We start from the raw sequence: 21,769 nt of genomic DNA on the forward strand, positions 1-21,769 counted from the left end.
TCTGCCTCCCGAGTGCTGGGATTAAAGGCGTGCGCCACCGCCGCCCGGCTTGAACAGACTCTTAATAGCTTCTATTCCCTACCATAATCAAAAATAAATAAACAAATAGACTCTCAATTCTAAATAAATTTTACTTACTTTCCGACTCCATTAAGTGTTTCCTTCTGGAATCAGAACTATGCTTTTCAAAATATATTCCAAGTTCATCTAAAAGTAGGTCACCATAATTTGGCTCTTATCAGCAACTATCAACAGAGCATGTGGAACAGGATTCTTGTTATTAGCTTTTTTCAGGGCCAGAAACAGCACAGTGTGAACATGTTTCTCAAGAGTTATCTTTTATATCAGTGAAAATGGGATATCTCAAGGAAAACGAAAACTGTGGTAAGTTTTGTCAGTTAGTCGTGGTATGGACCATAACAATATTATTTCTGCTTTGAAAATTGTCTTATATCATGTCTTTGCAGTAGGTTTGGATGACCTTTCTGTGTGTGAACATTCTATGTGTAGTCTTTCATCCTGGTCCTAGAATCAAGGGAGAAAGGTTTATATCGAGAACAAGTAGAACGCTAATGCAGTGCTGGTAAGAGTGCAAACTGGTAAGAGTGCAAACCATTTTGCACACTAGCCAACATCAACTAAAGCTGAACATACACTACTGCAAGAGATACATGTGTTTATCTTCCCATTGTGCGTGTGTCCTCATAAAGATGTATAATAGAACACAAACAACATTAGCTATGTTACCCAAACTACTCAGTGTTTACCATCCTTTGGAGAGAGAAACCAAATATGGAGGACTCATTTAATAAAATTTTCTGTAAGAAAGAATAATATGAAACTGTGTCCCATATTACAGATACAAAAATTTTAGATTCAGAAACCTTGTTTTGAATTATTCCACTTAGTTTGGATAAAACTAATCTATTCTATTAAAAGTCAGGATGGTGCTTAGCTTTAGGGAGAAAGATGTCCAGATTAAAGAGGCATTGGAAGACTTGAGGATTGGGTTGGTCAAGCTCTGTTCCTTTTTTTAATCAAAATATAATTATACTGGCCCCTCTCCCCCCACAAGCCCTCCCATCCCCACTTCTTTTCAAATTCAAGGCCTCTTTTTCTTTAATTATAGTTGTTATAGATACATATGAATAAACATATAATTTAAATATGATGAGCTAGTTTGGTGTTGCTTACATGTATTTGTTTTTAGGGTTGACAACTTGTATTGGATAGTCATTTAGGGGGTACATCTCCAGGGAAGTATATTTTTTCTCTCTCTCACCCGCCATTGTCTGTAATTCTTTGTCTTGGAATGTGGTCCTTTGAAATTTCCCCTATCCACATTAGCATAGCGACTGATGGGGTCATTGTTCAAGTCTTGTTTAGGCAGTCATGTTGTTGAGATTTCATGAGTGCAAGTTCCCTGTCATAAACAGAAGACACAGTCTTGCAGTATATTCTTGGTCCTCTGGCTCTTACAACCCATCTTCTCTGATGTTCCCTGAGCCTTAGTGTAGGGTTTTGTTGTAGACATGTCAACTGGAGTTGAACACCCAACCATCAGCTGTTTGTCATCATATTTTGACTGGTTGTGGCTTTCTACAACGATCTCTGTCTGCTATCAAAGAAAAGTTTCTTTGATGGGGGTTTATATCTATGAGTATAAAGATAAGTATTTAGAATGCAGTTAGTACAGTTAGTAATTATACTGGTTTAGTAAAGTGAATGCAGTAGGTTATCTTCTAAGATACATGATCTCACTAGCCCCAGGTGTTGGCTAGGTTTATGGTCCCAGGTATGATTTCCTTCCTGATGAGAGGTCTTAAGTCTAATTGTACAACTGTTGGCTACCTCCAGGATATAAACGTCACTATTGCACCTTCAAGAATGTCTTGCTATCCTTGTCATTTTTGTGGTTCATGGGCATCACAGTGGGGTAAGACTATTGGTTGCTTCTCTTGCTTGGCAACTTGCATAGATACTTTGGATATAATGAAAGCTAGTCCTTGGGGAGAGGTCTTTCTGAGTAGATGCCACTCAATTCCTGTGAGCCCTGTTTATAAACTATGTGGTGATTTCAGCAATGGGGATTTACCTTCAATTTCTGGGAAGCAACCAAGAGCACCTTAGACTTCCCTGACCTTATGATTGTTGCAGGAGCTTTGTTAGACAGTCTGTTTCCTGGGTATTAGCTATATGAGTGTGTTCAGTATTCAAAATTTATAAACTATGCTTCAGATGAATGAAAAGTAAAAACAATAAACCAACTTTGGTAGTTTAAATAAGAAATGCCCCCAAATGGACTAATGTGTTTGAACACACGGCCTCTGGTTGGTGCAGCTGTTTGGGAAGGTTATGAGACTTTTGTGATGTGGAGACTTGTTGGAAAAAGCGTGGCACCGAGGGTAGGCTTTGAGAGTTTACAACCTTGCCCCACGTGCAGTTCACTCTCTGCCCTCCCGTGTGCGGTCAAGATGTGATGTCTTTCTTCTCGCATCTTCCCTGCAATTAAGGATATCTAGCACTCTGAAATTGCAAGCCAAAGAAGTTCTTCAAGTTGCTGTTGGTCAGAGTATTTTATCACAGCTGTGGAAAAGCAACTAAAGCACCCACCAACCTTTCTAACCAACCAGCCAGCCAACTAGATACCCAACTACCCAACCAAGCAAACACCCACATCAACTCAATGAACTGAAATGTGCGATGAAATGAAGAGACAGGGAAAATGATAGGTGACAACCCTGCCTTTTCCTTCCCTGCTGTTCCTATGTGGCTACAGAAAGGCACTCAGAGGTATTTTAACTTAGTAGGTTCATTTTTCCTACATCTGGATAACCACCAACAAAATTACAAAAGTTGTCACTTCCCAGGCTTTAAGTGTGGAAGACTAGGTGACAGTACTGTTGAAAGAACACCTTTGCCCCCAGTCACTCCGGTCCAAAGCAGATAGAGAATTGCTGTCGGGCATTCTGTTCAGGGTGCATCTCACTTCCCTGAGAGGATGCGTACCACTTACTTTCCACAGCCTCCCCCGTTTACCACCTGCCTCTTCCTTTATTGATTAAAAAAAAAAAAAGCTTCTCCTGAGAGTAAACTCTGGCAGCTCAGCCTGCCTCTGACATAAATTAAACTGGTTTTCTCTCAGTGGTCCTTGGAGTCTCCAAAGGTCCAAAACCAAGAGCTGCGGTCTCCGTTCACAGAGATCCAAGCCTGAGATTTCATTACATAAACAGCGACAGGATCAGTAGGTGAATAGTGTTCTTTTCATTCTGCTGGCAGTAGGACAAGATTTCTCCTGTGTCCTGGCTTCGATAAAACTTTCCTTTATAATGACATGAAAGCCCTTTCCTAGCCACAGTGGTTTCCCCTGGGGAAGAACACAAAGCTGTAACATGGCTAACCCTACAACCAGATTTCCACCAGGCCTAGGTAACACATTTTTTTATGTATGAACTGAAAGAAGTTCTATTATAATCAAGAATAGTGCACAACTCTCTCTGATACATCCAATAATTACCCATATTAGCTTTATGGCCCTTTTGTTTGTAACGTAACAAGATAGAGCAGAGACAAAAGCAACTATTTTTAAGTCAGATGATCTTTGGTATTCACACTGGCCTTATCTCTTTGAACCCCCATGACACTGTGTAGGTCTCTTCATCTCTGGCCTGGAATTCTCTCCTCTTGGACTGGGAGTTCAAAGCAGCACAAGAAGTGTGAAGTTCATGAGACCCTGAATCCTGGGGCAGGGGGGAAATAATTAGCAGCTGCCAATGTTTCATGAGCATACAGCTCCTGTGAGGCCCAGGGGACTGATGGAATCCCGTGTTCATTAGTCTCTCCACCTCCTCCTTTCCTACTTGCCCCCTTATTTGAAGATTAGGTTTTAGATGGTAAAGACGGAGGACAGAGGAACACTGCCTGCCTCCTTCAGATGTGATGTGAGAAAGACAGGCACCTTTACTGGCCAGAGTTGCTGAGATTTTGGTGGTAATCTATGACTGTCTTTCCTCTGCCTCCTCCAGAGCCTGAGACATGGAGCTGGACTCAGCATTCCTAAAACACTCTTCCTTTTCAATGGCCAACAGTCAGATTGTGGGCTGCTCTGGTGGACTCCAGTGTGCAAGCCTGGAGGTGGGTCAGCGCCTTCTGAATTCAGAGGTAGGGACGAAAAGCGAAGACTCAGGCAAAGAAGAAATCTTACAACACCGAATAACATTCTACTACACAGGATCTTGTTTGAAGAACAAATGCTTGGAGACTTTGGAAAGTACCTTGTTGGTGAATCAGATATTAGGTCTAAGCATCACAAAGCTATCTAGTTGTAGAAACTCCCATTACTAAGTCTGAGCTGGGGGTGTAACTGGGAATTCTCCTATTAATGGCCAGTGTCATATGTTAACGCTCTGGTATGTCTATGTTTGGTGGGACAATCAATGTTATCACATAAAGGCTGACTCACAGTGTGGGTACATATGCCTGAATTAAAGCTATGGCAAGTTCAAAATGGCTAACAGAACTGAAATAATGAGGGTAGTTAAGCAGGTGTGGCGCTTATTGATGTTAAGCTGATGGAGCCCTCCCAACTAAATACATAAGCAGATGGCTGGATTTCTCTGTAGTTAAGGATTTTTAGACCGTTTTTACTCTATTCTTTCATAGAGTTAAGGTTTCAATGTCTTAAATATACTATTTAGGAACTTCATGATGCATATATTGAATTTTAATCAAGTTCACCCCATCCTGAATCCTCCAACACGTCCCATATGCCCCCCCACTATTTTCCCTCCAAACCTCACCACGTACTCTTTTTAAACCCACTGAGGTCTACTTAATGCTGCCAATATCTGCACAGAGAGAGCCACTGGGCCATGGACAGTCTATCAGGACTGTATCCCTGAAGAAGCTGGTATTCTCCCTCTCCCGGGAGTCCTCAGGTGCCCGAAACTCTTCACTTAGGGTTGAGACCTCACAAGCCCCTCCCCATTCACACTGGGATTTTGACTGGTTTGATTTTTGTCGGGTGTTCTGCATGGAGTCCTAGATAGTTTACACATCCAACAGCCCTGTCAGAGCAGGAAACACTGTTTCAGCGTCGTCCCATGGAGACTGTTTTGTAATATGAGACCCACTCATACCATGAAACCTGAAGAAAAAAATAGAGAAACCTGAGGAAGGCAGGGGCTCGTGGCCAATTTTCCCCTTCAGCTGCTGCAAACAAAAGTCAATAAGCCTCCATAATTTCTTTATACCAGATAAAACTGGGGATAAGTATGCTTTTCTATTGCTACTTTAAATATTTCGGACCAAGCAAGAGTGCAACAGCTGAACTTTCTGCCATGCCTGGGGACCCCATAAAGATTTTAGTTATTACTGCTGGACGTTTGTTTATCAAAATTTAATTTGCTGAGCCCACCAATCCAGAGCCACCATAGTATCAAAAACTCTTTGCGACCCAAACCGTTTCCACACTTAGAACCTTTACATCACCCAGCCCAGGTTAAAGCCCCAGCACTATCTTCCAACTCTATTATGGGATGCTTCTGAGACCCACTGACCGCCACGTACTCTCTCATTGCAGCACAGCGTATCAGCTCAACTTTATTTGGTCAGTGGGCATTCTTGCTGTCCTTTAGAGGGGCTAATAACTGGCACCCCAGAAACAGTTATGGCTGTGTTCCTACGGAAACCCTGCCTTTAACACCCAGAGTCAGAAGCTTCTAAAGCAGCGGTTCTCAACCTGTGGGTTATGATCCTTCCACAGGGGCCACATACCAGATATCCTGCATATCAGGTATTTACAGTATGATTCAACACAGCAGCAAAATGACAGTTGTGGGGTAGCAACAAAAATAACAAGAGGAACTGTATAAAGGGTCGAAGCATTGGGAAGACTGAGAATCATGGCTCGAAAGCTTCACTCATTTTACCATCCAACCTTCAAATCCACCCTCGGGTCTTTCTAATTCATCCTCTCTGTGGTCTGACTTTTTAGACACAGTTTCTTGTTCTCCGATGGTTTAAGGCCAAATATTTATTAAAAGCTGTTCATGCAAGACTTATCCCTTTTTCCTCTGACTTATCTCCAAAGAGATTCTCTCATTATATGGAAATGTCATGTACAATGTCAAATTTCTGCCTCCCCAGAGCTGAGAAACTCTCTGAAATGCATATAGCTTTGCTTTATAAGCTTGCCAAACTGGAGGAAGAAGGAGAGGTGGCTGAGGAGAGCCATTAAGAAGCGTCTAAATGTACACATATCAACCAAACAAGAGAGTCAGGGACAGGTGCAAGTTAGAGTCCCCAAGGAAGAAAGCCCACAGCTGCAGCTATGAATGACTTTGCCAGATGGGTCACTGAACAAGTCCGGCTTTGTCAAGTTTGCCAAAACTGTTACAGCTCACTTTGAGCACACCCTTAGGAACAGCCTTCCTGAGAGTAGGCTTGAGGAGCAACAGCAGCAGCTTCCCCTGGGACCTTATTAGAAATACAAATTCCTGTGTTCCTCTCCAGAGCTACTGAGCCAGACACTGCAGTGCTGGTGATGGGGGAGAATGCCTGGCATTGCATGCTTTAACAAGCTCTCTGTGGGACGCTGATGCATGCGCAAGTTCAAGGACCACTGCTGCTTTAGAAAACCTACCCTTCACTCTCTTATTCTGCAGATGAGGAAACAACACCAGCACAGACAGCTTGGGCCACTTGCTCAGACCACATAAGTGTCAGGGAGAGGCTTTGAACATGAATCCTGTGTCCTAATATAGGTGACGTTCAATTCTGTAACTCAAGACATGACTGGGAAGCAGCCTGGGGTGCACAGGGGTCAGTGGAAAACATCTGGAGGCAAGCACCTGTGGGCAGGGGTAGGTAGGAAGGGGAAGTAAGTATGCCTGGAACTTCTGGGCACCCATACTTCATGAGCTCACCGTCCCATTCACACCATAGACATTCTGGGGGAGACGAGGGCAGAGGACTGTAGATACAGACTCCTTTGATGGCTGACCCACTACTCTATAATCCAGAGACAAAGAAGGAGTGTCTTGTAAACTGAATATCGATGAACAAAAACAGGTATCTGTGTCTATTCCAGTCTCCTAATGAGATAAGAGGGTCTCTGAATGAATGGTGTCCAACGGGTTCACACTCAACCTTTGATCTTGAGTGAAGCTACCTAACAAATGTCTGCAGACAAAGCCACAGCTTTCACGACTGATGATCCCCTTATACTTTCCAAAGAAAGAAGACTAGGCTGAACAAAAATTGGCTCCAAGCCCTAGTGTGTCCCTGAAGTGCACAGGTGGCAATTAAGTGAGTCTCGGGCATTTCATTTCCCTCCCAGGACATCCCTGAGATGATGCCATCCGCCCCAAAAGAGACTGGATGTCTTCACTGCTGCAGATCCTCTATGGCAGGAGAACTTACTCCTCACCCCCCCCCCCCCACCGACATGTTTCCTACACAGCAGAGTCCAGTTGAAAACCCATAGACTGAGAGAGAAACAGCAGGCAGGAAAGAGCAAGAACAGAGCAAAGTGCTGGCTATAGAAAGGGCACCCAGCAGTAGCCTGGAAAAGAGGCCCCTGTGGGTACAGTGTGCCTTGGGATAAGACCTGAGACCCTAGACACCAAGGACAGTTACAAACCCCTCCTGTCTGTCAGTCCCGACTTCTGCCCTGACCGGACTGCCTGATTCTCACAGGTTCACACAGCTTCTGACTGGTGGTCCTTATCACCTCCATTGTCAGTTCTCTTGTCACAGTGGGTGGCCAGTAAACGTGTCCGAGAATTTCTCTGCCACGTCTGTTTGCCCTTTAAGTCCTCCCTTCCCACAGAAGGAGACGGTGTCCCTGCTGTTAGGTTCAGCTCTGAAATCTCTCATAAAACCTGCTGTTGCCTCAGGCTGTGAAAGGCCAGTTCTTCCCTGTAGAGGGCTTCAACAGGATACAAGAGGAAAAGGCCAGTCAGAACAGAAACTGGAAAGATTTCTGCATCAGCTGTGACTGAAAATATTGCTTAAAACCTTCGTGGTGATATCACTTATAACATTTTACACTACAAGGTAGTATGTATTCTATGCCTCTATGCATGCATATAAACTTCCATACATAAGTGAATATATCTTATGTGTACATTATGCAGAAACAGGTGAGCACTGAGTATAGATGTGAACAGCCTCAGTTCTGTATGAAAGGTTATACGAGTAATTCATATTCTTTGTACGGGTATGGTATTTCCAAATGTTATGTCATACGAATAGTACAATTGTTAAAGCATTGGTCTACACATACAGCAAACCATGAGCCAGGCAGGACTTAGCCAGAGAGATTTGGGAACTTTATTGGAGAAACACAGGGACCGGCTTTGATTAAGTGAACCAACAAGCCACACAGAGAAATTACTTTTCTTATTTGATCTGCCCTGCTAGAAAGTTGTAGTAGTTGTTATATTTTGTTACTTGTTTAAATCTGGTTGGTTAAGTTTAGGTTCTGTTTTGCTCTAATACAAGTATCTATGAGAAGTGACTCCCATTAAATTTCACTTCTGTTTTCAATGTAAGTAATTTTTTCTTTTTTTTCTTTTCTTTCTTTCTTTCTTTCTTTCTTTCTTTTTTTTTTTTTTTTTTTTGTTGGTTTTTTTTTTTTTTTTTTTTTTTTGGTTTTTTTGAGACAGGGTTTCTCTGTAGCTTTTGGAGCCTGTCCTGGAACTAGCTCTTGTAGACCAGGTTGGCCTCGAACTCACAGAGATCCGCCTGCTTCTGCCTCCTGAGTGCTGGGATTAAAGGCATATGCCATCACCGCCTGGCACTCAGTGTAAGGAATATGGAAGGTTTTCTTTCCAAGGCCTGTCTGGCTTTTTCTATTTGCTTTAACTAAAACAGGCCCTATTCTGGTTTGTGCTGATGTAGCAGGCTCCTGAGAGTTGGCAATTTGTAAAAATTATACATTTATTTCTTACTGTTCTAGAATCTACAAGACTAGAGCACAAGGAGGAACACCGGAAAGGTCCTCTCTGCTGTACCACCACCCCAACACCCCCAGATTAAAAGGCAAAAGAGCAAGAGGTAAGGCTTGCAGTCTCATGCACTATCCCAATCAGTACACACATGAGAGTTGATCCCTGCTGACTTTAAACACTTCCTTTGATTAAGTTCTGCCTCCCGGAACTGCTGCTTAGGGATTAGATTTCCAACCTATGCTTTTGGGTCAACACGTTCAAATCAGTCAGGAGAAGAATTAAAGAGAAAAATAACTTTCATCCATGGACCACAAAGGGTAGGGAAAATGCCCAGTGGGAATCAGAATCAGAAGCAGGAATGTCTGGGGCACCAGGGAGCAAGACAGGAAGATGGTGCCTATTGGAGCATGGAGAGGTAGTCGCAAATTCCCTGTAGAAAAAAAGAAAAACTGGTAATGTTTCAGGCCTTAGATCAACAAAGCTCAAGGCCAATGTGTGTGTATGGATTATGAGCCACTGGGAAAAAAGTAGGTCTTTAATAATACATTTAAATATTCAAATGTGGTAGTTAATTGATTGTCATCTTCATAGGACCCAGCGTCACATGGGAGGCCAACCTCTGAGCAAGTCTGCAAGTCTCTAGATTACTTTGAGGTGAGAAAACTAACTCTGAAAGTGGGTGACAATATTCCATGGGCTGACAGCCTATAAGAAGGAGAAAGTAGGCTAAACTCAAGTGTTCATTGGTCCCTGCTTCTTGATTGTGGCCAGCTGCCTCATGTTCCTGCTGCCATCCTTTCCTTCACAGTAAAGTAGATAGTAAAAGCCATGGCTACGTACAAAGCACAGAAGCTACTCCTATTTTATCCTTTAATCCCAATCTTCAGCAATATGTGCTTAGACATGGTCCTTCCCTGCCTCATCCCAACAATCCTTCATCCAGATGTGTTTAGACACGGTCCTTCTCAAGTGCCTCAGAAAGATATGCATGATACTGAAGCAGGATGGCCCACCACAGGAAAGAAAATACTAGAATGTTGTAGGCTGGAACATAGAGTTTGTAGTGATTCAGCCCTTTGTCATTTTTTATAGTGTAAATTTGGGTGATTTATTTAACTTCTCTAAGCCTTGGTTTTCTTAGCTGTAAAATGGTGATGATAATAGTGTCTACCCATAAGGTAGCTATGCATCCTACTTTAGAGATTTAGTAGATGTAGCAAATCTGGTACAGAGGAGAGATTCAAAGACTGATAAGTACCTAAACAAAAAAATCAAAACCAAAACAACAAACAAACAAAAAAACTTCTGACAATTGACCTAGAATAAACTCAATTCAAGTTGGCATGGCTGTGGTGCCCTTGGGTCTTTAGACTCCTGGCAAAAACCAACATGGCCGTGCCTTGTAGAAGTCTACTTGGCTTTGCCATTGGCAGCTAGCATCCTTATGAACAAGTCCAAGCTTGAGAAATATCCTGGAGGAGTCTGGCTGAAGGAGGACCCTGGGGCTACCTAATGAACCAAGCCCAGTTTCTATGGCAGCATGTCTAATGTCTTCCTGAGCTTGCAACCTTGCTGTAAAATGTCTCTGTTCCTCCTAAGACTTACTACTTGTGGTTTCTCCTAAGTTCTAGCTGACTGTAAACTTCACTTGAAATTTTTTAATTAACACATGGTAATGTTAAATATTTGTAGGTTCTATTTCAACATATGTATACAGTGTGCAGTTAACAAATCAGCATAATCTATACTTCCACTTGTGTGGGACAGTTGCAATCCACTCTGATAGTTATGTTTAAACATACAAATTACTAACTAGAATGACCCTTACTGTTCTATAAAAGTCATAGTATATAGAATGCACTCTTCCTTCCTAACTGTATTTTTGTAGCATTTAGCCAATGTTCTTTTTATATTGTTTCCCAAAGTGCTTTTTAATAACAATAACAGATCTAAAATAACAATAGCTTCCGTACATTGCAGATTTATTTAATGTGTTTTTACTATTTTAGTTCTTTAATTCTCACAAACCTTTAGTGATAAGAAACTCAAACACAGAGAGGAAAGTGCTTTTCCTCAGGCCTGTTTTTGTTAATGAATAATGGATGAAATGATTAGACTATGAGTCTAGTTCATTGGCTCTTAAAACTTCAGCATGCGATGCAAGTGTCGAGAGAATTACTTAAAACAAAATTCGAGGAGCCACTCCCAGGGTTTTTGATTGGATGTACTGGGGATGCATGTGTCTTGAGGATCTGCTCTCAAGTGGTTGCTGGCGTCTGTGGACAAGGGACCACATTTGAACAACTAATGGTTTAGTCTAGGGCTCAGAAAGCTCGTTGTTAATAACTAGTAAACATTTATTTTTCTATCTTTAGGCTCTGCAGACTTAGTGGCAAAATTGATAGTATATATTCTCATGCAACAAGTTAAAGGGGAGCTGTCTTAGTCACCGTTCTAGTGCTGTGAAGAAACACCATGACCATAGCAACTCTTACAAAAGAAAACCTTTAATTAGGGATGGCTTACATGTTAAGAGATTTAATCTATTGTTATCATGGTGGGAAGCATGGTGGCATGCAGACAGACATGGTGCAGGAGAGAGATCTGAGAGTTCTACATCTGGATCCACAGACAGACAGAATGAGACACTGCACCTGACTTGAGCATTTGAAACTCCAAAGTCAACCCCCCAGTGACACACTTCTTCCATAAGGCCACATTTCCTAGTCTCTGTAAGTAGAGCTGCTCCCTAATGACGAAACATTCAAATATAAAAGCCTATGGGTGCCATTCCTATTCAAACCACCACAGGATCCACTGAAAAATGTAAAATCCAATCTTAGCTATAAGACAGTATAGAACAAATACCCAGCAGAATTCAGCTGACTCCTGATTCAGGCTCTAGATATTTTCAGTCTTGGTTCCCACTAGTCCCAACCGAAAGCCTATTTTCTGTTCCTCTGAAGGATATACTTACCTACCAGCCTACTCACCAGAGCTGCCTGATATTAGGAGGTCATCCTGTATCAAGTACAGGCTATAGAACACAAGAAGAGTGGTAGAGATGCTGCCAGGAGAAGGGGAGCTCCTCAAAAGCACACCCTGTACTTCCGAAATCCAGCGGCATCCTTGCCACTAGGAATTTCAAATGTTCCATACAGTTTGATGATGTTGGAAGCTGTTGGTTTTTTACATTCAGGAACATTAAATGTTATTAGCTTAGCTCAATGTCCTTCTACAAAGCCAGCTTCACTTCAATACCAAAGTCAGATGAAGATACAACAGGAAAAAAAAAAAAAAACAGTAGACCAACATCTGATGAACACAGATACAAAATTTCTCAACAAGTTCCTAGCGAATCAAATACAGGAACATATCAAACACATAGTCCACCGTGCAAGTTGGCATTATCCCAGATATGTAGGAATGGCTCAACATATGCAAATCCATCAGTATAATAAATCATATGAATATAGACAGAAATCACATGGTCATCTTGTAGATACAAGAAAAGGCCTTTGACAGAACACAATATCCCTTCATGAAAAAGTCCTAGCAAAAATGGGATCGAAGGGAATATACCTCAATATAATAGAGTCAAATTATCACATATCCATAGCCAATATCATCATAAAAGAATAAAAATCTTGAAGTAACAAGGTCAACAACTGACAAATGAGACGTCATAAAACTAAAAAGCACCTGTTCTTTAAATTAAATGGTTAATTGAGTGAAAAGGAAGCCCACAGAATGAGAGAAAATCTTTGTATAAGATTAATATCTAGATTCATAAATTCATAAAGAATATTCTTCTAAAAAACAATATATCAAGAAAAACAGCAACTCAATCAAAATCTGGCTTACAGATCTGAACAGAGAGAAGAAACATATAAGAAAAAGAGTCCACCAATTTGAGAGGGAATTGGGAGAAGTTGGCATGGGAGAGGCTAGAGGGAGGGGACATCCTATATTCACAACAGATAGAAAATAGAATCTGCCTAGATGTCAGTCAACTAGCGAAAGGGTAAAGAAGCTATGGCACATAAATACAACAGAATTTAACTTGGCTCTAAAGAAAAGTAAAATCATAAAATGTGCACCACAGAAAGAAACAGGAGTAGGAAGGTAGTCTCAGTCTCTTTCCAAGGTCTTCAAGCTAGTATGGATTTGAAGCTGTTTGGTTCCACTGCTAAGCCATTGGGTCAAGCTACAGTGGACTCGGGTACACTCACCCAATTATAGGTCCTTTGAGATCTGAAGAGAGCATCCCAGAAGTTACATCTCAGTCTGGGAGCTAGCGGAAGTTGTGTAGAATGGGGCTCTTTCGGTTTTGAAAATTAGGGTCTTGCCCCTTTGGAAGATGCTAATTCTGTTGTGCTACCTTTGAGCAGTGTTCTCAAAGCCTGAATCATGAGGAAAAACAAAAAACAAAACAAAACAAAAGAAACAAACTTCTGCTCTGTCTCTAGCAGATCTGTCCTTTGATCTTTTTGGTACTAAAGTTTAAAGATAAAAATATCTTCAGCCAGCCGGGCGGTGGTGGCGCACGCCTTTAATCCCAGTACTCGGGAGGCAGAGGCAGGCGGATCTCTGTGAGTTCAAGGCCAGCCTGGTCTACAAGAGCTAGGTCCAGGAAAGGCTCTTAAAAAGCTGCAGAGAAACCCTGTCTCAAAAAACAAAAAAACAAACAAACAAAAAATATCTTCAGCCCAGGGGCTGGGGCAAGCTTTAGCCTACCTTCTCTCCAAAGCAGATAGTGGCTTTCCATTTGAGCTGTTTCCACAGAGCCCACTGTGCAACTGAAAAGGTACTTGGGTGCCTATTGTACATGACCTGGACTTGGGACTAAAGAGAGCTAAAGCTTGAGAGAGCACAGGAGAGAACATTTGCTTCTCGCCTCTCAAATCCTCGGTGGTTTGCCCTGCCTTTTAGTTCTGGATGGGCCTGGATTCCAAATGTATTTCATCAAAATCCTGCATTCATGGCTGCCTGTCACCCACACACCAATTAACATCAAGGAAACCTGCTAGGCAGTCAGTTTTACTTCATGGCATGCTCCTGGATTGAGAAACATGAAGCCAAATCCTGGGAAGCTAAGGGCTGCGATCCAGTTAGGAAGAGCTACTCAAAAGCAAGAGTTAAGGTTCTAGAGGATCTGGCAACAAGGGACAGAGTGGGGAGGAGGGAGCTCCCTGACAACAGGGCCTCTGCTCCTTTCTCTGGTCTGTTCAGAAGCAGCGAATCTTCAACAGCTGCAGGCCAGGCCTGACGGTGGCTGGTAGGTTGACATTGGCACTTGTTGTAATTCTTCAGCCAGGGAAAGCCTTTCTTTTTGAGAGATTTGGACTCTCTCTGCCCTGTGAGATTAAACAAAGAACTCCTGTTTTAACTGGGAGAACACATGAGGCTCTCAACATGATGCATTTAAACAGAATGGAAAGAAGTCCCATGAAAGCCAGAATCATCACAGCTGAGCAAGCCTCCTTGGCCTGAAGGGGCCACTGGTGTGGGATATGATATGCTTTTAAACGCAGGCACACCCTCCACATCAGAATGCAGACAGGCATGCACATACACCACAGATATTTAAACTTAAACATATAAATATATACAACATGCATGGATGTACACACCTCATATCAACAGACAAACACACATGTTGTACTAGAATGAGCTAAGAATATCAAGACTTTGTTTCTAGTCACTGCAGAGTAAAACCAGAAAGTCATGATTTATCACACTCAAGAGGATCCACCTTTCTACCCTTTTATATTGAAAATGAAAAATAAAATTTATGCCCTGGCAATGCTGAAGCAGGTGTGGGCACCCCGTATATGGCGGTTCTGTTGAACTTGACCATTTTGGGTTTCATGGTCTAAGTTGATGAGGACGACTGACCAGGTCTCTTCCTCAGGAGGGTGCCAGATCTCAATACAGATGGTTGTGGGCCTCCATGTGGTTGCTGAGAATTGAACTCAGGACCTTTGGAAGACCAGGCAGTGCTCTTAACCACTGAGCCATCTCTCCAGCCCACCCTTTCATATTACTGATGAGGAAATGGAGGCCAAGCTTTATATCACTAGCCTTACCCAGAGAATAGCGGAGGTGGCACCAGGTGTAGTGCTCACAATTTCCAGTTCATTCGTCTAAAAGACGAAAATCTAAATGCGCGTCTCTCTAGAGTAAAAGACTATATCTGATTATACTGTGACTATATAATAAGAATCGCTATCTAAGGCTAATTACATAGTTGTCTCAGACATATCTTTACTATGTATTAAATATACTTGTGGTTTTTTTTTCAAGAATAGCATATGTTCCAAAGCCAGTGTACACTACTCAAAACAGTGCAAACCAAAAGCATGAGGCCTGGCCAGGGCCGAGAAGTTGACCGTTCCTTCCTGCAACAAGCCACCCACTCTCCAGCCAACAGATGGATAGTCCTCAGAGCAATTCTTATTCTGACTCAGATCATATCTTAACAGGACATAGGAGAGAGGCGTACCTAATAACCTGTGACATCAAGCCTAGGATCTATGAAAACACCTGCTATGCCATGCTCTAAGACACGGAAGGGCACGTGTTCAATCTTGACCCTCCACACACATGTGCCTTGGGAGCACAGAAGAGCAATGATACACAATAGACTGCCCTATCAGTGAGACCTTATCATTATCCCAGAGAGCTATTCGTATCAAAGCAGAGAGGAAGAGGCCAGGAGGAACAAAGGAGCCAAAGGCTCAGGGAGAAAGTGCTTGCAACTCTGGCCTGGGACAGCCAGGGGGAGGCATGACTGGGACATAGAAGGTTGACTCTCTAGGTGTATAGCAAACTATTATTTGACCTATAAAAAGGAAAATTCTCCAAATGCTGAAAAATTCTGCAGATACGATCTTGGTCAAAATGACGTCCTTAGAACCAATGTTCTCCTTGCACACGGTCAATGTCAGGAGAGGACTCCATTGGTACGCAGTTCTTCCTCTACACACCTACAGCATGTCACAATGTTGGAGGTGTGACTTTTATATTTTTTTCTCCACTCTTTTCTCAGTTATTGGCAGGTCTGCCATGGCAGGGTTCTATTGGGCACACTCAGAGTTCTTTGTTTCTAGATAAATTCACATTTCTCGAAGGAAGGAAAGTCAAGCAATGACAAAAAAAAAAGTAAAACTATTCTAGAACTTTCTAAGCTTTGGCATTGGCATGTTGGTCCAGACAGTTCTCTAAGGATCCATTCCTTTGTTTTTGTAGAGGAAGATTGGAGCATAATGTATATTGATAACTTTCTTAAATACTTTACCTCAAATGTAACAAGGAAACTTTCCTCCCTCTGAAGAAAGAGTTTCGTGGTGGATTCATGAGACTTCCAGCTGCTCCCCAGAATGAGATTGTGTGGAGCTAGAAACTTTCCTCAAACACTGTCATTAATCAAACTGTGGGACAAGCACACAGCTAACATTAATTTCTGCCAAGAGACCACTTTTGCCTTGACTCGGGGACCCAGAGTGATCGTGTAATGTTTGGCCCCAACTCAGGTATGATCTCTCTATTCACGCCTACAGCATCCCACTGCACACACAGACCGACCAGTCATCTGGCGAGCAAACATGTATCAAAGACACAAACATTAAGTGGGAGACCATACTCAGAGTACAATGATGTGTCCCACAGTGGAAATCAAATACAAGTTCAGAGGAATAATCTCTAATACAATATGATTTACCCACCCATTCCCTCATTCTTCTAGCATTCACCAGGTACTTAGAAGGGCAGGTTTTATCCCATGGCTGACAATAATGCAGAGGACAAAAATCAAAGTAGTATTCTCCCACGCCAAAGTAAATTCTAGATATCAGAAGGCCACATGATCAAAAGCACTGGATTATAACTAGAAATAGTAATTATAATCTTTTCAACATAATAGTTATAATAAATTATAATAGAAATAGTAGACAATCAAGTGTACACAAAGAGATGGAGGCAACGCTATCTTGGGTGGTGATCAAGGAAGGTTTCTCTGGCTGGGTGGTATTAAGAAGGGGCTTGGGTAGCATAAGAGTATAAAGGAGTCTGCAGGAAGGATTTTCCAAAGCAGACAAAGTGGCAAGATGAACACTACAGAGGCAAGGAAGGAAAGGGGGAAGCAACCGGAGTGAAGGCAGAAGGCAACCAGAGGTCTCATCATAATGCAGAAGATGTTGATGCAGGGCCAGCAGAAGTCCCCCTAGGTAATCTAGGGTAAAGGGAAATCGCAGGGGACAATATCTGAATGGGACTAGAAGCATGCCACGAAGATAATCGCAGTGGCAGATGGAGATGAGACTCTGTCCTTCTGTGGTCCATGAGAAACCAATGGCTGTGTGTATTCTAGGTTCAGAGGTCATTACCATTCTATAAGGTTGTGACCAACTGTTCAGCCATAAGGTCCTGAAGTCCAGTCCATTTGACACAAATAGTTTTCAAGCTAGAAGTTGAGATAGCTTCATGGCTTGGAGCAAGTATGGTGCAGCCTCTGGCTTTCTGAGTTTTTAAAGTCATAACCGTGGACTTTATTATCCTAACAAAACCACCAGAGTTACCATTCAATCTACTTATTATGAAGTAAAGTCAATAATATTATTTTTATGAGCTCATTAATTAAATACTTCTCTTAGTGTTCTCATTCCTTTTGTTAATGCAAACCCAAAGTGTTTTTCCCCAAACTCCTACTAGTTCATTAAACAGATCGTGTGAATGTACATGCACCTGCCATTCTACAGACTAAAAATAATCAAAAAAATTAAAAAATAAATATAACACAGCAATTCTCTTTCACCCATAATAGCAGTCCCTTAGGAGAACAAACACATGAGCTACTGTGGATCCCTTTCCAATGAGGCTGTCAATGGTTCAAAAAGTCCAAGACAAGTGAAGAAATTTTGCTATCATTAAAAGTAAACTAATGGTGCTGCCCACCGAGAACATTTAGGCTTGAAACAGAATACAGGTCATTTAGCATCTTCAGCTCACAGGGTATCAACTAAATCATAACAAAAATATAGACGTGCCTATGTGTAAAACTTTGCTCTGGTTTATCAGATTACTGATCCTATATGCTGAATAATCTAATGGTCTACTGTTAATGCTGCACTAGGTATCACCCCTTGGTAAATGTTTAATAATGAATGTGTGTGATGTGGGATTCCCCTCTGTCTACTATGAATACTATTGGTTAATAAAGAAACTATCCTGGGCCTGAGCAGGGAATAGAGGTAGGTGGGGAAAACTAAGCTGAATGCTGGGAGAAAGAAGGAAGAATTAGAGAGAAGCCATGTAGTCCCTCCTGAGACAGATGCCAGAACTTTAGCCAGTAAGCCACAGTCATGTGGCAATACACAGATTAATAGAAAGGGGTTAAATTAATATGTAAGAATTAGCCAATAAGAAGCTAGAGCTAACTGGCCAAGCACTGATTTAATTAATACTGTTTCTGTGTGGTTATTTCAAGGCTGAGAAGCCAGGAATGAATCAAGCAGCCTCCTTCGATATCTGGGAAATCACTTGGGAAGAAAAAAAACCATAAACACTTCCAAGTAACTCCCCGAGACTCTGATCTCTCGCATAATGTGGGCTTGATAGCCTGGAAACTCTCCCAGTATTAAGCACCTCACAACAACAAAACCATGAAGACAAAGGATAATTCCCAGATATCGAAAGTAGAGGACAAAAAAATACCAATTTATAAAAGATTCATGAGAAACACAAAAGATGCAGTATTATCTTTCATAACACCATGGCTAGGCATTGTCCCCAGTGCTGCCATCAAGCATTAAGCTGGGGGTTGCTGTGAAGGCGTTTGCAGACGTGAATAAGATCCATAATCAGTTAACTCTAAGTAAAGGCAATTATCCTAAATAACCTAGTGATGTGCTCCAACCAGTTGAAAGACCTCATAATAGAGCTACAGCTTCTCGAGGGAGACATTCTGCATGTGGACAGCTGTTCTCGCCTGGACACGGCAGTCCCACCATGCCCTTTCTGGGTGGCCTGTTCGTAGATCAGACATTTGCAAGACTCACCCGTAACTGTTGCTCAAGTCATTTCTCTGCAATGAGTATCTCAAAATACATTTCCTGCTGGCTTTGTTTCTCTGGTTAAATCTTGACTGATCCAGGGCAATAGCAGCTAAGCTGGGGTGTCTGTTGCTGCCTACTTCTGCTCTAGGGACACGGGACATGTTTAAGGCATACATAGGTAGAAAGTCATATTAGAGACTACATGAAAAGTAAACATGAAAATACATAAATACTTTGCCATCTGGGTCATTGTTCTTAGTACAGGCAAGAAAACTATTGAGTTGCTCTATAGAGTGGTTCTCAACCCTCTTAATGCTGTGATCCTTTAGTTCCTTCTGTTGTGGTGACCCCAACCATAAAATTATTTTCATTATGACATCATACCTGCAATTTTGCTACTGTTGTGAATCGTCTTGTAGATATCTGTGTTTTCTGATCATTCTAGGGTTTGCAACCCACAGGTTGAGAACCACTGTTCTTGGGTATGTGTGTCACAAATTCAAAGCAGCTTTTGTGCAACTTTAACATGAAGCACTTCCTGTCCAGCAGAGGGACAAAATCCAAAGGACAGAGTACCATGAATCAGACAGGCTGCAGAGCAAGAAACTGTCTCAGCCATGCACTCGAGCATCAGCCATGGAACACAATTATGGACCATCTGGTGAAGCCTTAGATCTGGATACTCTGTGGGTTCGATTTCACTCTCCTTAGTAGTATAACAGACTCACAGAACGCCTGTAGGTGAGGTGAAATCCCCACAAACCTACACTAGGAAACATGGACAAGAATGGTCTGTGCCACACAATGATATAGAATGTCAAAACCTGGAAGCAGTTTGCAAACACTGAAGGCCGGATCAGGTGTAGACGGAGTACTCAGCAGCAGAATAAATAAATAACTAGATAGATAGATAGATAGATAGATAGATAGATAGATAGATAGATAGATAGTAGATAGATGATAGATAGATAGATGATAGACAGACAGACAGACAGATAGATAGATGATACATAGAGATGACAAACAGACAGACAGACAGATGATAGATAGATAGATAGATAGATAGATAGATAGATAGATAGATAGATAAATGGTGGCTGATCTGGCACAAACATAACACACAGTAACAAAAACCCAGTCCATGTCCTAATATCCCACATCTCTTCATGATCTTACCATACATTATAAAGGCAAGGCCAGGACTGGATGCATACTAACTCATGTCCTTTATCCCAGTGTTCAGCTTTATACCAGGAGTTATATGCTATTCACAACTGTATTCACAGAGCCCAGGGAAGCATTTGGCGTAATGGAGATACCCAGCAGACATTTGTTGGATGAGCAGATGAATTGGAAAACAAGCCTGCATGCCAGGGACAAGCTTAGGTGTTGCCAGCCTGAAATCCTGATGAGCGAAATCTCAGACTCTGATCTTATCTGCCAGGATGCTTCCTGCCGCTTGCAACCCTGTAGCCACTGCCATCTGCCTCATCTGCCTAATTACATCTCCAGCTTCCCAGACATCTCCACCCAACAGGCACTCAGTGTGACCACATCTCGTCAATAACCTGAAGACAAAGAAGCTCATCTTGACTGACTGAAAAAAAAAGCATAAATCTTGCATATTTCCCATAATTTAGCATTGATTCCAGAAAGCTGATCTTAGAGAAAATAAGAAACCAGCGGGACAGAGCAAGCAGTCAGGATATCAGACAACTCTGGCACAGCAGATTAAGGAAACAGTTAAAGTGATTAAGTCAAAGGAGGCCACTGTCACATTAAAATATTGAGACAGCTGCAAATCCTCTATACTTTTATGTGTGGAAAATAAGAATATGCGAAGGGTCAGACTTTAGGGGAGAAGGATTCATCCGTTTTTCTAATGAAGCACATTAGGAAGCCAGAACGCTCTGCACGGGGCCAGGTGGCTCAGTGCTCACAGCACTAATTCAGCCTTGCAGCATCTGTTGACCTAAGTGTGAAGTGTGTTTTAATATCCGCCAAGGACACCACTGCCCACAGTTAACTCCTGCAGGGTGGCATAGAATAAGAACACTATTCAGCAACACCAAGTACATTTCACTCTACCGAGGCTATAAAAGTCCTCATGTATCCATATTTTGAGAATATTCATGAGCTCCTTAGATAGTCTCAAGTCACTTTAGCTATCATTTAAACAGTATCGTTTCTCGGAAAGAGATGGTTCAGACAACTGATACTTCTTCAATATCTAGGAAGGCTCGTTTGTTTTCTTCTTTGAATTAGTGTTGCTTATAGCGTAAACTGTTACACGCTGGCTTCTTCTTGGCTACAAAGTGCCGTCTGTATCTGTTTCATTTCAGTGACTGACTGATCTGTTAGTTCATACACACTTGCCTGTATGCATTCTAAGAGGACTGCGGGGAATATTTGATGAAACATGATCAATATTGAAAGAAGACCTAAGAAGTGCTGAAGTAGCCCCAAGCCCGGGCTGTAATAACACTGTGGCTTGTGAACTTGGCTGTGCACTGCTTCTCACCAGTCTCATGCTTTTGAGCACTGCCTCCCTTCTCCGAGCCACAGCTGCTGCCTTGCTGGAAGAAGCTTCGCTGGGCACGGTCTCTGTCCTCAAGAACACGGTTGATCAATTAGAGTTCAAAGGCGGAAACAAAAGTATCCTTTATAGACCTTTAGAGTATCCTTAGAGAAAACCACACTAGGAAGATCATTCTAATGAAGGAGTAGCCAGGGGAGGACTGATAAGTGCCAAGTTTTAAG

The 21,769-nt window shown here is 42.1% G+C and overlaps 1 protein-coding gene across 2 annotated transcripts in view; it reads right to left on the reverse strand.

The window, feature by feature from the left end:
- The window catches only part of LOC119810195 (A disintegrin and metalloproteinase with thrombospondin motifs 12-like), a 136,241-nt gene that overhangs the window by 22,007 nt on the left and 92,465 nt on the right, over positions 1-21,769 (reverse strand). The window contains exon 4 of one of the 2 annotated variants that reach the window (XM_042054791.1): positions 5,031-5,146. The exons of the other annotated variant lie outside the window; for it this stretch is intronic. Coding sequence (XP_041910725.1) covers positions 5,133-5,146 — 14 coding nt within the window. The 3' untranslated portion in view covers positions 5,031-5,132. Of the gene's footprint in view, positions 1-5,030; positions 5,147-21,769 lie in introns of those variants that run through there. 2 annotated transcript variants of the gene reach the window in all.

This window comes from Arvicola amphibius, chromosome 3, assembly GCF_903992535.2.
Source record: "Arvicola amphibius chromosome 3, mArvAmp1.2, whole genome shotgun sequence".
Lineage (NCBI taxonomy): Eukaryota > Metazoa > Chordata > Mammalia > Rodentia > Cricetidae > Arvicola > Arvicola amphibius.